General features: G+C 47.5%; 1 protein-coding gene across 1 annotated transcript in view; it reads right to left on the reverse strand.

The window, feature by feature from the left end:
• Nucleotides 1-18,534, reverse strand: part of LOC144488673 (glutathione hydrolase 1 proenzyme-like) — a 60,276-nt gene that overhangs the window by 5,941 nt on the left and 35,801 nt on the right. Inside the window, exons 5-9 of the mRNA XM_078206760.1 lie at nucleotides 16,707-16,843; nucleotides 15,587-15,774; nucleotides 12,665-12,792; nucleotides 3,677-3,789; nucleotides 3,423-3,536 (exon numbers count right to left, since the gene is read on the reverse strand). Of these exons, the coding sequence (XP_078062886.1) occupies nucleotides 3,423-3,536; nucleotides 3,677-3,789; nucleotides 12,665-12,792; nucleotides 15,587-15,774; nucleotides 16,707-16,843 (680 nt within the window). The remainder of the gene's footprint in view (nucleotides 1-3,422; nucleotides 3,537-3,676; nucleotides 3,790-12,664; nucleotides 12,793-15,586; nucleotides 15,775-16,706; nucleotides 16,844-18,534) is intronic.

Raw genomic sequence — 18,534 nt, forward strand, 5'->3', positions numbered from 1 at the left:
TTTAAGTATATAGGGTTCGACATCAAGCAGAAAGGGCTGGGACTGATCTTGTATCAACATTCTTAGTTAAGAAGTGTCAATCGATTCCCAATAAATTGGGCCAGGTCCTCCCAGAAAGATTCCTGCATCTGAGGAAGAAATAGACCAATTCAGAAGTCTGACTGGACAGCTGAACTGGGTGTGCATTCAGAGTGGACCTGATGCTAGGTTGGAAGTACTGGAACTGAGCACCATGATGTAGCATGCTGCAGCTGAGGAAGTTCTACAAGCAAATAAAGCATTAAACAAATTAAATTCAGAGAAATACTCAAGATTCCAGCCCTGGGTGATTGTGGAGATTAACCTGCCAATCTTCAGGTGGATAATCTAGCACGACAGGGTTTATCATATTCACAGTGGAAAAGAAAAATAAATCTTTCCCATTTCCCCGGAAGCAGAGAAAATGCATATGGCATCTTAGCTGCTGAAACACTGGTATTAGTAAAAGCAAGAGATATGGGGTGTACTTATCTAAAATGCTGAAGGAAGTACTACACAATGTATACAATACACAAGGTAAGATTACATAGGGTTAGGGGGTAATTAATTAGCTTGGACTGGTTAAATCTAATTTGACTTGATTTATTATTGTCACATGTATTAGCATACAGTGAAAAGTATTGTTTCTTGCGCGCTATATGGACATAGAGAAGGAAAGGAGAGAGTGCAGAATGTAGTGTTACAGTCATAGCGAGGGTGTAGGGAAAGATCAACTTAATGCAAGGTAAGTCCATTCAAAAGTCTGATGGCAGCAGGGAAGAAGCTGTTCTTGAGTCGGTTGGTACGTGACCTCAGACTTTTGTATCTTTTTCCCAACGGAAGAAGGTGGAAGAGAGAATGTCTGGGGTGCGTGGGGTCCTTAGTTATGCTGGCTGCTTTGCCAAGGCAGCGGGAAGTGTAGACAGAGTCAATGGATGGGAGGGTGGTTTGTGTGATGGATTGGGCTACATTCACGGCCTTTTGTAGTTTCTTGCGGTCTTGGGCAGAGCAGGAGCCATACCAAGCTGTGATACAACCAGAAAGAATGTTTTCTGGTGCATCAGTAACGTTGGTGGGAGTTGTAGCTGACATGCCACATTTCCTTAGTCTCCTGAGAAAGTAGAGGCGTTGGTGGGCTATCTTAACTATAGTGTCGGCATGGGATACCAGAACAGGTTGTTGGTGATCTGGACATCTAAAAACTCGAAGCTCTCGACCATTTCTACTTTGTCCCCGTTGATGTAGACAAACATGTTCTCCACTTCGCTTCCTGAAGTTGATGACAATCTCCTTTGTTTTGTTGACATTGAGGGAGAGATTATTGTTGCCGCACCAGTTTACCAGATTCTCTATCTCATTCCTGTACTCTGTCTCGTCATTGTTTGAGATCTGACCCACTACCCACACTAAGTGACAGAAGGCAGAGAGTTGGGATACATGGGTCTTTTTCTGGTTGGTAAGATGTAACTAGTGGTGTGTCACAGGGTTCAGTCCTCGGGCACCAACTATTTACAATCTATATTAATGACTTGGACACGGGGATAGTAGGTTCCACAGCCAAATTTGAATTGACACTAAAAGAGGTGGGATAGTAAGTTGTGATAATGAAAGAAGAAATTTACAAATGGATACATTGGTGGGTTGACTAAAATGTAGCAGATGGGGCTTAATGTGGATAAGTGTGAGGTTATCTATTTTGATAGGGAAAATAGGCAACTTATTATCTAAATGGTGAGAAACCTCTGAGTGCTTCAGTGCAGAGGGATCTGGATGTCCTCGTGTAAGAGTCACAGAAAACGCAGGTACAGCAGGTAAGAAGGAAAGCAAATGGAATTTTGGCACGTATACTGAAGGAATAGCGTATACAAATAAGGAAGTGTTGCTGCCACTGTACAAGGTATTGGTGAGATCATATCGGTAGGAGTGCCCTTTGCTCGATCCCTGTAAAGACCAAGTCTTGTCTTCACACTGAAGATCCTGTTCACTGTGTGACATTATCATTATATTAATGGAATAGATTCAGAACAGTTCTAGCAGTTCAATATGGGTATCTATGATGCACTGTGGGCCACTTCAGCCGTAAAATTGTATTCAAGCACAACCTCTTAACCTGGCATATCCCCAACTCTACCATTACCATCAACCCTGGTTCAAGGAGGAGTGCAGGAGGGCATGCCAGGAGCAGTGCCAGGCATACCTAAAAATAAGTGCTAACCTGGTGAAGTGTACAACACATTACACGCATGTTAAACAGTGGGAGTAACATGTTATAGACAGAGTTGCATGTTCCAAGAACCAACAGATAAAATCAGAGCTCTGCAGTCCTGCCATCTCCATCATGAGTGTTTTTTTTCATGGGATGTGACAGAGCAATCACATACTGCCCATCCCTAAGGGCATTTCAGAGTGAACCACATTGCTGTGGCTCTGGAGTCACATGTAGGCCAGACCAGGAAAGGATGGCAGATTTCCTTCCTAAAGGACATTAGTGATCCAGTTCGGCTTTTATGACAATTGACAATGGTTTCATGATCATCATTAGACTTTTATTTACAGATTTGTATTGAATTCAAATTTCACCATCTGCTGTGGTGGGATTCGAACTCTGGGTCTCTGGATTATTAGTCCAGTGACAATACAGCTACACATGCCTCCCCCTGCTGGATAATTAAACAACTAATCGAAGGAGGAGGTTCCACGTATATCCCCATCCTCAATGATTGGGAAGCCTGGCACATTGTGCTAAAGACAAGGCGAAAGTATTCACAGCAACCTTCAGAAATGGTCAGTGGATGATTCCCTCAGCCCTCTCCCAAAGTTCACAGATGCCAGTCTTCAGCCAATTTGATTCACCCTGTGTGATAGCAAGTAATGGCTAAGGGCCTGAATACATTGGCCCTGACAATATTCCAGTCTAATACTAAAGGCTTTTGCTGAATCTAGCTGCACACCTAGCCAAGCTGTTCCAGCACCTGATTGGACAATGTGGAAGAATGCCAGGTATGTCCTGTTCACAAAAAGTAGGACAAATGCAATCGGAGCAATTACTATCCCATTGGTCTCTCGACCATAGGCAAATTGATGGAAGGTGTCATCGGCAGGGCTCTCATGCACACGCTCATGGTAACAATGTAGTCATGGTGTGGAGTTGCCAGCGTTGAACTGGGGTGGGCACAGTAAGTAGTCTCACAACACCAGGTTAAAGCCCAACAGGTTTATTTGGTAGCACGAGCTTTCGGAGTGTTGCCCCTTCATCAGGTGACTCATTCTCCATTACAGTGAAGCGGGAGGTATTAGGGTTCTGGGGAGGAGGGTGAGGGTGAATTCTGACTGATGGATCCTATGGAAACAATAACCAATATCCAGCCCATAGAGATGTGCACGCACACAACACAGACACCAACCTTCTCCAAAATTTCCTCCACTTGGGTCACGTTGGGGAGTAGTTGATTGTGAACTCTGGGTTCAGTCACAGCTCTCTTCACGTTGTAATTAAACCACAACACGTTCATTATTACCTAGAAATACAAGAGGAACAGTCAATGAATCAGACAGGATGTTAGGCTTCTCAACAAAACAATCTCCTGGCATTTCTTTCCCCTCCAGTTCCCATTACAGTGTGTTGATCCCCATATTCCTTTCTCCTGTCAATACATACCAGAGCAGTTGCCGTGGTGATCTTTGTTCCTCCTGAGGCTCCTACTACCATCTTCACTGCCTTGTTTTGATCCAGTATAATGGCAGGGCACATGGAGGATAGCGGGGTCTTACCTAGTGAGAAAAGATTACTGTTACAATCTCACACTCACTTAGAGATTTTTTTTGGAGTGGGGTCCTAAAGACATCAGCAAGGCCGGATTCTCAGAGATCGGGGTGAGTTTTTTCGGAGCACCCTGATTTCCAGACAACACTTAACACCCACCCCATGTCCCCTATTCTACTTACCAGTTCAGACCCCGCTCTCACTCGCTGGCATCAGCCCTCCTCCCCCCTCATTTGCTGTAACCAGCAATCCCCCCTCCCCCCAAGACAACAACACTTCACCAGAGGGTTGCCAAAGACCCCCCACTGGCAGGTCATCACCAGGCCTCCCTTAGGAGCCCATCCATGTTCTCTCTTCAGACCTCCCCTTTGGCATTGCCACCCCAGCACCGCCAACTTGGCACCCTAGCAGTGCCACCATGACTGTGTCAACCTGGCACTTCCAGGGTGACACTGCAAGGGTGGCACTACCAGGTTGGCACAGCCAGTGTGCCAAGGGCTGTGCTAGGGCAATACCCAGCCCTTTTCCCAACCACCCGGGGGCTTCAGTGGCCTCTGACCCTCCCAGTGTGGCCATCATGACTCTGTGCAGACCAGGAGGGATTCATGCCAGGTTCCCACTGTGCCCGAGGATTGGTGAATTGCAGGAACCAGGAGAATCCGGCTCCAAACCGACCCTGCATGTTTAAATGATTATTTCAATATGCTAATCTGCTTCACTCCTTTGCTGAGCTTGAACCAGATTACATCAGGACACAGGGCGGTGGCGAGAATCCCAAAAGGGGTTCTTGCTGTTGCCAACTGCGCTATGGCCCCTCCCCCAATTCTCCAGCCCTAGCACGATTTGCGCTTAAGTGCGTGATGTCAGAAAATCGCACCCAATATCTATCTTATACTCTAACTTTCAGAATTAACACAAGGACAAACGAGCTGGATGCCAGAGGTACGGTGACAGTGACTACACTCAATATCAAAATCGCATGTAAGTAGTTATGGACTCAAGGAGCCCAGGCAAAACTGGAGTCAGTGGGAATCAGGGGGAAAACTTCCTGCAGGCTGGAGTCATACCTGGCACAAAGAAAGATGGTTGTGGTTGTTGGAGGTCAGTCATCTCAGCTCCAGGACATCACTGCAGGAGTTCCTCAGGGTAGTGCCCTTGGCCCAACCATCTCCAGCTGCTTCATCAATGACCTTTCATCATAAGATCGTAATTGGGGATGTTTGTGGATGATTGCACACATTTTAGCAACATTCACAACTCCTCAGATACTGAAGCAATCTGTGTCTATAAACAGAAAGACCTGGACAATATCCAGGTTTGGACTGACAAGTGACAAGTAACATTCACACCACACAAGTGCCAGGCTATGACCATCTGAATAAGAGAGAATCTAACCATCTCCTCTTGTTATTTTAATGGCATTATTATTGCTGAATTCCCCCACTATCAACATCATGGGAGTTACCATATAAATACTGTGGCTACCAGAGCAGGTCAGAGGCTGGGAATGAGACCATTAGACCATAAGAATTAGGAACAGGAGTAGGCCATTCGGCCCCTCAAGCCTGCTCCACCATTCAATAGGATCATGACTGATCCAACATTCCTCGCGCCCACTTTCCTGCCCTTTCCCTGTAACCCTTGATTCCCTTACTGATCAAAAATTTATCTGAGCCTTAAATATACACAAAGTTTCTTCCCCACAGCCCTCTGTGGCAAGGAGTTCAAACAACACTCAATCCTCTGAGAGACAAAATTCGTCCACATCTCAGTCTTAAATTCTGAAATGCTTCACAGCTCCAGGGACCTGGGTTCGATTCCCGGCTTGGGTCACTGTCTGTGTGGAGTTTGCACATTCTCCTCGTGTCTGCGTGTGTTTCCTCCCACAGTCCAAAGATGTGCAGGTTAGGTTGATTGGCCATGCTAAAATTGCCCCTTAGTGTCCTGAGATGTGTAGGTTAGAGGGATTAGCGGGTAAAATATGTAGAGATATGGGGGTAGGGCCTGGCTGGGATTGTGGTCGGTGCAGACTCGATGGGCCGAATGGCCTCTTTCTGTACTGTAGGGTTTCTATGACTTCTATGATAAATTGGTGTCCCTTTATTCTGAGACTATGCCCTCTGGTGCTAGACTCTCCCATGAGGGAAACATCCTCTCAACATTTACCCTGTCAAGCCCCTTATAAAGAATCCTTTATGTTTCAATGAGATTATATCGAGATTAACTCAGCTCCTGACTACTCAAAGCCTGTCCACCACCTACAAGGCACAAGTCAGGAGTGTGATGGAATACTCTACACTTGTCTGGATGGGTGCAGTTCCAACAACACTCAAGAAGCTCAACACCATCCAGGACAAAGCAGCCCCACTTGATTGGCACCACATCCGCCACCTTCAACATTTCCTTCCACCACCATTGACACTGAGTAGCAGCAGTGTGTACTATCTACAAGATGCACTGCAGCAATTCACCAAGATTCCTTCAAACAACACCTTCCAAACCTACCACCACTTCCATCTAGAAGGACAAGGGCAGCAGATACTTGGGAACACCATTATTTGCAAGTTCCCCTCCAAATCACACACCATGTGACTTGGAATGATACTGCCATTCCTTCACTGTTGCTGGGTTCAAATCCTGGAACTCCCTTCCTCACAGTGCTTTGGGTGTTCCAATACACATGGACCGCAATGGTTCAAGAACAATCACACGTTGTCACTTTCTCAAGTACAATTAGAGCTGAACAATAAATGCTGGCCTCGCCAGTGAACCCACATTCCATGACCGAATAAAAATAATAACAAGTAATGTTCTCTTGGATGTACCAACTATAAAGGCCTCTCTGATGCCTAACTGTTTCCAGCACAGGACCAGAAACCATCTCCCACTTTCTCAGGGTTCCCTGTGAACAGCAAATGATGTAAGGTCCAATCCAGAACACTCAGTTGCTGTGAACATTCTCCCATGTCTTCTCTAAGCCCAAGGGTTTGGAGGTTTCTAAGAGACTCTTTCAGCATGGAGTCCCTTCCCCTCCTGCAGAACATTCCAATAAATCCAAACCAGGGACTTGCTGGAAAAAAGAACTGTGCTGTCAAAGCTTTTTGTACTTAGCAGGAGAACTCACAAGAATGCCAATTCTGAAGAGAACAACAATTTATACTGCATGAGAAGAGAATGCTGATTGGTTGGCAAGTGGAGTCTGGTTGGTAAAAGCATTGTAAGAGTTTTAACAACACCAGGTTAAAGTCCAACAGGTTTATTTGGTAGCAAATACCATTAGCTTTCGGAGTGCTGCTCCTTCGCCAGATGGAGTGGAAATCTGCTCTCAAACAGGGCACAGAGACACAAAATCAAGTTACAGAACACTGATTAGAATGCGAATCCCTACAGCCAACCAGGTCTTAAAGATACAGACAATGTGAGTGGAGGGAGCATTAAACACAGGTTAAAGAGATGTGTATTGTCTCCAGACAGGACAGCCCGCAAGTCCAGGGGGCAAGCTGTGGGGGTTACAGATAGTGTGACATCAATCCAAGATCCCAGTTTAGGCGTCCTCATGTGTGCGGAACTTGGCTATCAGTTTCTGCTCAGCGACTCTGCGCTGTCGTGTGTCGTGAAGGCCGCCTTGGAGAACGCTTACCTGAAGATCAGAGGCTGAATGCCTGTGACCGCTGAAGTGCTCCCCCACAGGAAGAGAACAGTCTTACCTGGTGATTGTCGAGCGGTGTTCATTCATCCATTGTCGTAGCGTCTGCATGGTTTCCCCAATGTACCATTGTCTGTAGGGATTCGCATTCTAATCAGTGTTCTGTAACTTGATTTTGTGTCTCTGTGCCCTGTTTGAGAGCAGATTTCCACTCCATCTGACGAAGGAGCAGCGCTCCGAAAGCTAATGGTATTTGCTACCAAATAAACCTGTTGGACTTTAACCTGGTGTTGTTAAAACTCTTACTGTGTTTACTCCAGTCCAACGCCGGCATCTCCACATCATGGTAAAAGCATTGTCATGGAGACTGCAGCAGGGAACAGTTAACTGCCAAGTTTTGGTTTAATTCAAATCAGACAGATTGGTCAAGGGAATTCTTCTTTCTTCTTAGCCTTTTCATGCCCTGACAGAGCATTGACCAAAGACAAATTCTCTCCATCCAATCCTATTTTGGGCCAAACTCTCCAGTCATTGCCATGTCTAGCCCTTGGCTCTCATCTCCTTCTTAGTATCCCACTTCTGTGTATTCCTCAGTCTACCTTGCTGTCTCTTTCCTTGTGGGTACCATGTGAGAGCTAGCTGTGTCATATTGTTGCACCCGGCTTCCTCAAAGTATGGCCAATCCAATTCCGCTTCCACCTTTTCACTCTCTCCAACATCCAACATTGGGCAGCACGGTAGCACAGTGGTTAGCACTGCTGCTTCACAGCTCCAGGGTCCCGGGTTCGATTCCCGGCTCGGGTCACTGTCTGTGTGGAGTTTGCACATTCTCCTCGTGTCTGTGTGGGTTTCCCCCGGGTGCTCCGGTTTCCTCTCACAGTCCAAAGATGTGCGGGTTAGGTTGATTGGCCAGGTTAAAGAAAATTTCCCCTTAGAGTCCTGGGATGTGTAGGTTCGAGGGATTAGCGGGTAAAATATGTGGGGGTAGGGCCTGGGTGGGATTGTGGTCGGTGCAGACTCGATGGGCCGAATGGCCTCCTTCTGCACTGTAGGGTTTCTATGATTCTATGATTTCTATGATCTGGATATTAGGGGAGATCACCAAGGCCACATCACTAAAGAATTTCAACTCCAAATCAAAGCCAGTTCTTCTTTATGGCTCCAAAACCTGAGGTCAACCAAACCAATGTCGATGAAAATCCAATCCTTCACCAACAGATGCCACAGGAGGGTTCTTGTTGTACACTGGGCAAATGCCATCAATAAGATTAGGCTATGGGAGGAGGCAAAACAAGATCCAATGGTCCCCCTAATAAAAAGGTCAAGGGAACGGCTGTCCACCAACTTTTGTTTTGTTGAAAAAAGCACAATGCGTGGATATGCTCTTTCCATTTGCAAAGCACAGGGTCCGGTGTGTGAATATTTGTAGCTTCTCGCATGCATAAGTGAGCCACACTAGGCCTGACTGATAATCTTAAACTGGTTATCAGAGAACCTTCTTAAGCTTTATTAATTCCATGATGGCATAGCCTGCACTGATCTATCCGCCAAAACAATTATCCTTCCTTTACAATTTCTCCAGCAAAGCAAGCCTACCTGTTGTTTTTATGGCTCCCTCTCTTCCATTCTGACTCTATTAAACACACATGGGTAACCTTCTGAACTTGCTTGGTTTAGGGAGGTGCTGTCAAAGAAGCCTTGGCAAGTTGCTGCAGTGCATCTTGTAGATGGTGCATACAGCAAGCTCAGTATAGCAGCGGTGGAGGGGGTGAATGTAGCAGGGCTGGAGGGGGTGAATGTAGCAGGGCTGGAGGGGGTGAATGTAGCAGGGGTGGAGGGGGTGAATGTAGCAGGGCTGGAGGGGGTGAATGTAGCAGGGCTGGAGGGGGTGAATGTAGCAGGGCTGGAGGGGGTGAATGTAGCAGGGCTGGAGGGGGTGAATGTAGCAGGGGTGGAGGGGGTGAATGTAGCAGGGCTGGAGGGGGTGAATGTAGCAGGGCTGGAGGGGGTGAATGTAGCAGGGGTGGAGGGGGTGAATGTAGCAGGGCTGGAGGGGGTGAATGTAGCAGGGGTGGAGGGGGTGAATGTAGCAGGGGTGGAGGGGGTGAATGTAGCAGGGGTGGAGGGGGTGAATGTAGCAGGGCTGGAGGGGGTGAATGTAGCAGGGCTGGAGGGGGTGAATGTAGCAGGGGTGGAGGGGGTGAATGTAGCAGGGCTGGAGGGGGTGAATGTAGCAGGGGTGGAGGGGGTGAATGTAGCAGGGGTGGAGGGGGTGAATGTAGCAGGGCTGGAGGGGGTGAATGTAGCAGGGGTGGAGGGGGTGAATGTAGCAGGGGTGGAGGGGGTGAATGTAGCAGGGCTGGAGGGGGTGAATGTAGCAGGGGTGGAGGGGGTGAATGTAGCAGGGGTGGAGGGGGTGAATGTAGCAGGGGTGGAGGGGGTGAATGTAGCAGGGCTGGAGGGGGTGAATGTAGCAGGGGTGGAGGGGGTGAATGTAGCAGGGGTGGAGGGGGTGAATGTAGCAGGGGTGGAGGGGGTGAATGTAGCAGGGGTGGAGGGGGTGAATGTAGCAGGGGTGGAGGGGGTGAATGTAGCAGGGGTGGAGGGGGTGAATGTAGCAGGGGTGGAGGGGGTGAATGTAGCAGGGGTGGAGGGGGTGAATGTAGCAGGGGTGGAGGGGGTGAATGTAGCAGGGCTGGAGGGGGTGGTGTCAGTCAGGGGGACTGCTAATTCCGGAATGCTGTCAAATTTATTGAAACTGTAATCATCCAGGAAAACAGAGAATATTCTATCACACATCTCACTTTTAGGTGCTGAGAAGGTTCCGGTAAGCCAAAAGGCAAGTTTCTCACCATAGAATACCCAGCCTCTCACCTAATCTTGTAGCCACAGAATTCTTCTGGTCATAGAGTCAGAGAGGTTTACAGCATGGAAACAGGCCCTTCAGCCCAACTTGTCCATGCTGCCCAGTTTTTACCACTAAACTAGTCCCAATTAGTTTAGCCCATATCCCTCTATAGCCATCTTATCCATGTAGCTGTCTAAATGCTTTTTAAAAGACAAAATTGCACCTGCCTCTACTACTACCTCTGGCAGCTCGTTCCAGACACTCACCACCCTCAGTGTGAAAAAATTGCCCCTCTGGACCCTTTGTATCTCTCCCCTTAAAATCTATGCCCTCTAGTTTTAGTCTCCCCTACCTTTGGGAAAAGATATTGACTATCTAGCTGATCTATGCCCCTCATTATTTTATAGACCTCTATAAGATCACCTCTAAGCCTCCTTCGCTCCAGAGAAAAAAGTCCCAGTCTATCCTTATAACTCAAACCATCAAGTCCTGGTAGCATCCTAGTAAATCTCTTCCTAGTTTAATAATATCCTTTCTATAATAGGGTGATCAGTTCATGGTAACCCCCCAGGATTTTGATGATGGGAGATTCAGGGGTGGCTACTGGTGTTAGAATCTCTCTTGTGATCATTGCCTGGCACCTATGTGGTGCAAATGTTACTTGTCACTCATCACCCCAAGCCTGAATGTTGCTCAGAACTTGCTGAATGCAGACACAGACAACTCACTTACATCTGGAATTGTGATTGGAACTGGACATTGTATAATGATGGAGAGAAAATCATTGATGAAGCTGCTGAAAATTGTTGGGCCCAGGACGCTCCCCTGAGGAAATCTCAGCCTGGAGTGAGGATGATTTATCTCTAACAATCACAACCACCTTCCTTTGAGCTGGCTCTGATTCCAGCCAGTGCAGAGTTTCTCCTGGTTCTTGTTAATATCAATGTTATTAGGGCACCTTGATGCTTCACTCAGTCAGATGCTGCCTCGTGCCAACTCTCATCTCACTTTGATCCTTGTATGGACCAAGAGGTCTATAATCAACTTGATCTGGTGGATCCCAAACTGAGCATCACGAGCGAGTTTTTGTTAAGTGTTTCCAGTGTTTTCTGTTCAGAGACCAAAGTATTTTGTGTTTGTGTTATCAGTAAGCGTCACTTGATAACACTGTCGCCAATATCTTTCCTCAGTATTGGCAGCAAGCTGATGGGACATTGAATGTTCAGGTTGGATTTGATCTGGTCTTGCGGCCAGGGCATACCTGGGAAGTTTTCCACTTTGTCGGGTTGTAGTGTTGTGGGTGTTTTGAAACATTGGCTATTTAGCATGGCCAATCCACCTAACCCGCACATATTTGGAGTGTGGGAGGAAACCGGAGCACCCGGAGGAAACCCACGTAGACACGGGGAGAACGTGCAAACTCCAAACAGACAGTGACCCGAGGCCGGAATTGAACACGGGTCCTTGGTGTTGTGAGGCAGCAGTGCTAACCACTGTGCCGCCCTCATGTACAATTTATATTTTCCATCCAACTCCTACACAATCCGCCGAACATGTCACTTTCTGTCAATCCCCATGTGTACTCAGCTCTCTTGGGAGATTAGTAGGATGTGTGTGACTTATTTCACAAGGCCCCCAAATCCAGCCCTGGATTTGCCAGTGTCAGCGGGAAAGCTTTTACAAATTAGCCTCATCATCTCTGATTGAGCATACAAAAATCAGAGAACATTTCCCCAACTTAACTTTATACTTAAAATGAGAACTGGGTCAATGTGGAGTGAAACAGGGAGCATCTTGTCAAACAAAGCTGTGTTAATCTGATACTTTTTCTGTGAAAAGGCAATGGCTACAGGGGATCAATGGGAACTTTTTAGACTAAATTGATAAGAGTTTTGTCAAGAATCACACATTAAGGGATCTGGAGCAAATCTGGGAAATTGGAGTTAAAGGAAAATGTGATCTGGAGATTATCATTGGGTTTTTGAAAGAAATTTGGGAGCAGGTAAAGAAATGAAATTAAGATGAGTTATTCCACTTAAAGAGCCACTGCACTAGCACTGGAACAATGGGCTGAACGTCCACCTTCATGGCCATAATTTCTGCGTTTCACTGCCTGAAAATTCAGGCAATTTCCAACAGGAATTGTACATTTACTCGGAAAGGAGAGATTTACAGAGTTATCGGGAAAGTGAATGGGACCAATAGGATTGCTCACAGCGGGTAGAAGGTATGGTGGACTCCAAGACCTTGCTTTGTGCTGTAAGATTCTGGCTTTCCTCAAAGCACAATCCCCACTTAGCAGCGTGAAGGGCAGGTATGTCACAGCTCTGTTAAAATCGTCTCTTTCATTCTGCATCAGTTGAATCTACCCATGCAAACGGATCCACACCTGGCTTGATGAAGTTGGCCGGGGAAGGTGAAACTCCAAACCCATTCACAATTCCCGGTGAGGAAAAGTCATCCATTTCATCATTGAAAATGATCCCATTGGTGCTGGACCTCACCTTCGAACCAAAGCTGCAAAAACAACAAAATATGCCTGTTTACAGCAAACGTCCTTCATTCCAGCCACCCTGTGTAGAGAAGGAGCAGCCATCCCTTACCTTCTGTATGTTACAGAGCCACCCAGTGACAGATTGACACCAAATATCACTCATCACTCTCACACAAATCCTTTAAAACCCACAAATTCTAATCATCGGTACATAGTTAAGGAACTGATTCTCTAAATCTTCACTGTTGGTAGGAGCCTCAACATGCAGCTTTCTTTACTAATGTTCAGACGTTAATTTTCTGTCAGTTTCTAACCATTGATTCTGAGGGATGATCATCAGTGCATCCAAAGTAGCCACTGGAGCTTCTGGCTGGCCAACCTCCCACCACCAGAGTGGATTCTTCACACTGACACTTCACCGATTCACTACAACAATGCATGTTTGCTCACACCATTCCCAATGACACATTGCAAAGGCACTGGCCATAACTTTCCAATCTCCCTTACATTCAGATGGTGCCAGATTACTGGAGAATTGCAAAGTTACTCCCTGGTTCAAAAAAGGGCGTGCGGATGGGCTAGTCAGCATAACCTCAATGGCGGGGAACCTTTTGGAAACGATAACTTGGAACAAAATTAATGGTCACTTGAGAAAACGTGAGTAAATTAAGAAAAGCCAGCATGGATGCGCAGGATGGTGGCAAAGTGGTGAGCACTGCTGCCTCACAGCGCCAGGGACCCGGGTTCAATTCTGGCCTTGGGTCACTGTCTGTGTGGAGTTTGCACGTTCTCTCCATGTCTGCGTGTATTTCCTCTGGGTACTCTGGTTTCCTTCCACAGGTCCAAAGATGTGCGGGATAGGTGGATTAGCCATACTAAATTGCCCCTTAGTGTCAGTGGGTTAGCAGGATGAATATGTGGGGTTATGGGGACAGGGCCTGGGTGGGATTGTGGTCGGTGCAGACTCGATGGGCCAAACAGCCTCCTTCTGCACTGCAGAATTCAATGATTCAATGATTTGTTAAAGGAAAATCCTATTTAACAACTTGCTGGAAATGTTGATGAGTTAACAGAGAGGGATATTGAGGATAACTGATTCTGCAAAACTGTGGATATGTAAGTGGATGTCTGAAAGGCGTTTGATAAATTGCTGGATCACATTCTTGTGATTATAACTCATGAACTAAAAGGAACAGTAGCAACATGGACACAAAATTGGCTGTGTGACAGGAAGCAGAGAGTAATGACTGGAAGAAGATTTGTAATGTGTTCCCCAGGGACCTTGTTAGGACCCTTGATCTTCCAGATTTATTAATGACTGGGCTTACAGCAGCCAGATTCAAAATTTGTGGACAATACAAAACTTTGAAGCAATGTGAACCATGAAAAAGACAGTGTGGGAACTTCAAAAGGACTAGTTGGCGGTGTGGGCAGACAAGCGGCAAATGAAGTTTAATTCAGAGAAGTGTGAAGTGAGTCAGTTTGGTGGGAAGAACACAGAGAGACAATATAAAATAAAGAGTACAATTCTAAAGGGGAGCGGAGAGGGTCAGATGCTGACTAACCTGCTGAGTTTTTGTTGTTTTTAATTTTAGATTTCCAGCTTCCAGAGGTTTCTTTTTGTATTGGAGAAGTTGGGATTGTCTTTCTTGGAGAAGAGAAACTTTGGTAGAGAATGCTAAGTTAAAGCAAGTGTTCTGTGTTACAGTACTGGGAAAGACATTTTGACCCAACTGCGTTCCACCAAGTTCCTTGCAGAATGAAAATGATCAGCTTGAGAAAGCAAGCCAGCTAAATAAAAGCTGGAAACTGGCTGGGGAGCGAGCATTCTGGCACAATCATCGACAGACAGAAACCCACCCCATGTTGTCCCGTTCCTAAACTCAACTCCCCAGTAACACAGCCACACCAATTTTCACATTTTATTGTGGTTTCTACCTACTGCAGCTCATGTTTGGATGGATTAAGTAGGCTCTGCGAGAAAAGACAATACAAGCTAGAAAGGGAGGTTATACGGAAAGGCCAAATATGTTTGGGTGGGGATCATGTGCACAAAGGTATGAATGAGAGATGTACTGGCCAGAGTTCTCTGGTCTCGTATGCCCCACCACCGCAGCCAGATCTCCATTCACAGCAGCCGGACCGAAGAACCCAGCCACGGGTGAGGTCGGAGAATTCCAGCCACTACCTCCCATACTGGGTCGGCAGTTATAGGAGTTCAGACAGGAGAGAGAGATGAGATCCTAACAGAATTATGATATGAAACTAATTTCATTTCTATGAATGTGGAATGGACTGCCTGCTATGATAGCGGAGTCGGACACTTTAGGAACTTTCAAGCGGTTATTGGATAGGCACATGGAGCACACTAGAATGATAGGGAGTGGGATAGCTTGACCTTGCTTTCGGAAAAGGTTTGGCACAACATCGTGGGCCGAAGGGCCTGTACTGTGCTGTACTGTTCTATGTTCTATGTTCTATAACATCTTTCACAACCCCCGGATGTTCCGTCCACCTGAACAATGCTGAAATACAGTCATCGTTGGAGTTGATGAAAAGCGAGGTTACAGTGACCAACAAGTGTCTGCAATTATCTTTTCCTTTTAGTCTCATGGAGTTACTTCCCTGCCCACAACGTCCATTAGTGCAGCTCCTATTGTGGCTGAAGAAGCTGTGGAAAAGTTCACAAACCAGCCTCTCCACCCCACTGCCCCCCGACACTCGGCCACAGGAGGAGCAAGGAGGAATGTGAAGAAGAAAGATGTGAAGGAGAGGTTATCATCATGAATGAATAATTGAAGACCAGGAAGCTCTTACTATAAATTAATGGTGCTGGTTACTGACACTGCGCTGCCATCCTCTGCTACCAGGGACACATGGGCAGTCCCGTGATTGTCAACGGTGTAGAAATCAGGCTCATAATATTGCATAGAATGCGTCGTATCATCTGTGATCCTACTCCGAAGCTGTGTTGCAAAATAGTTTGAGGTCATATTGGCAACGAGCTGTTAATGAGAAAGATCCAAAGAACAAAATGATTAATGTAATGGATTAGTCATTAACCTTTCACCTCTGAGAGAAGGGATGGAATTTTACCACGTTATGGCTAAGTGTGAACTTGGGCAGGAGCAGGGTGGAGCCGGTTGGCTACACTGCTGGCTTTTCTTGCCATATTTTCAAACACGTTGCCAAAAGAGAAACCAGGAGGTGGGTCCCACAGAGTCATGCTGGCAGGGTGGGCTCATTGTCAAGCTGACTCCACCATTTAATAAAAACGTGGCTGATCTGATAGTAACCTCAAATCCACATTCCGCCTATCCCCAATAACGTATCACCCCCCTTGCTTACCAAGAATCTATCCACTTCTGCCTTAAAATGTTCAAAGCCTCTGCTTCCACCACCTTTTCAGGAAGAGAGTTCTAGAGGCTCACCACACTCTGAGAGAAACTTTGTGTGGAAAACTCAGTTGGAAGTTGTAAATGGGCAGAATGGATAATCAAATATTCTTTCCTAGGGTAGAAAGGTCAAGTACTAGGGGACATAGGTTTAAGATGTGTGTGGAAAAGTTTAGAGGAGATGTGCGAAGCAAGTTTTTTACATCGAGGGTGATGAATGTCTGGAACACGCTGCCTGGGGAGGTGGTAGGAGCAGGTACGATAACGGCATTTAAGGGGCAACTGGACGAATACATGAATAGGATGGGAATGGAAGGATACGGATTCTGTAAGTGCATACAGTTTTAGTTTAGGCAGGCATCATGATCGGTGGAAGCTTGGAGGCCTGAAGGGCCTGTTCCTGTGTTGTACTGTTCTTTGTTCTTTGTAACTGGTCGGAATTGGAATGGGAATTGGGATTGATTCCAGCTGAGCTATTCCCAGTCACGGGACAAGGAAAACAGTTTTTGATTGGCTGAACACTATTAGAACTGGTATTTTACCTCAGTCATGTTGACAAATAGTGGATCTCCCAGCATGCTTCTCTTTGCATATGCAAATTTAAAGGCTTCAACGATTCGATGATACGTCAAGGCTTTCCGCTGAGGGGAGGAAACGCTCTCTGAAGTAAAATTATAGCCTGGAAATAGAGAGAAACTTCAGACAAAACATGGAAATGAAATTATTGAACAGGAGTTAATTAATAATCTGAGGAATTCAGGAGAAACCTCTTCATGCAGGGTGGTCAGAATGTGGACCTTGAAGTGAGATCAGTGAAAAGACCAGCAGTAAACCCCACCGATGGTCACCATAACACAGACACACGCCAGCACACCACACCGGCTCAGACACACGCCAGCACACCACACCGGTTCAGATACAAGCCAGCACACCACACCGGCTCAGACACACGCCAGCACACCACACCGGCTCAGACACACGCCAGCACACCACACCGGCTCAGACACACGCCAGCACACCACACCGGTTCAGATACAAGCCAGCACACCACACCGGCTCAGACACACGCCAGCACACCACACCGGCTCAGACACACGCCAGCACACCACACCGGATCAGATACACGCCAGCACACCACACCGGCTCAGACACACGCCAGCACACCACACCGGCTCAGACACACGCCAGCACACCACACCGGCTCAGACACACGCCAGCACACCACACCGGCTCAGACACACGCCAGCACACCACACCGGCTCAGACACACGCCAGCACACCACACCGGCTCAGATACAAGCCAGCACACCACACCGGTTCAGACACACGCCAGCACACCACACCGGCTCAGACACACGCCAGCACACCACACCGGCTCAGACACAAGCCAGCACACCACACCGGCTCAGATACAAGCCAGCACACCACACCGGTTCAGATACAAGCCAGCACACCACACCACACCGGCTCAGATACACGCCAGCACACCACACCGGCTCAGATACACGCCAGCACACCACACCGGCTCAGATACACGCCAGCACACCACACCACACCGGCTCAGATACACGCCAGCACACCACACCGGTTCAGATACAAGCCAGCACACCACACCACACCGGCTCAGACACACGCCAGCACACCACACCACACCGGTTCAGATACAAGCCAGCACACCACACCACACCGGCTCAGATACACGCCAGCACACCACACCGGCTCAGACACACGCCAGCACACCACACCGGTTCAGATACAAGCCAGCACACCACACCGGTTCAGATACACGCCAGCACACCACACCGGCTCAGACACACGCCAGCACACCACACCGGTTCAGATACACACCAGCACACCACACCGGCTCAGACACACGCCAGCACACCACACCGGTTCAGATACACGCCAGCACACCACACCACACCGGTTCAGACACACGCCAGCACACCACACCGGTTCAGATACACGCCAGCACACCACACCACACCGGTTCAGACACACGCAAGCACACCACACCACACCGATTCAGATACAAGCCAGCACACGACACCGGTTCAGATACACGCCAGCACACCACACCGGTTCAGATACACGCCAGCACACCACACCACACCGGTTCAGACACACGCAAGCACACCACACCACACCAGTTCAGATACACGCCAGCACACCACACCGGTTCAGACACACGCCAGCACACCACACCGGTTCAGACACACGCCAGCACACCACACCGGCTCAGACACACGCCAGCACACCACACCGGTTCAGATACAAGCCAGCACACCACACCGGTTCGGACACACGCCTGCACACCACACCGGCTCAGATACACGCCAGCACACCACACCGGCTCAGACACACGCCAGC

The sequence above is a fragment of the Mustelus asterias genome, unplaced genomic scaffold, assembly GCF_964213995.1.
Source record: "Mustelus asterias unplaced genomic scaffold, sMusAst1.hap1.1 HAP1_SCAFFOLD_1760, whole genome shotgun sequence".
NCBI lineage: Eukaryota > Metazoa > Chordata > Chondrichthyes > Carcharhiniformes > Triakidae > Mustelus > Mustelus asterias.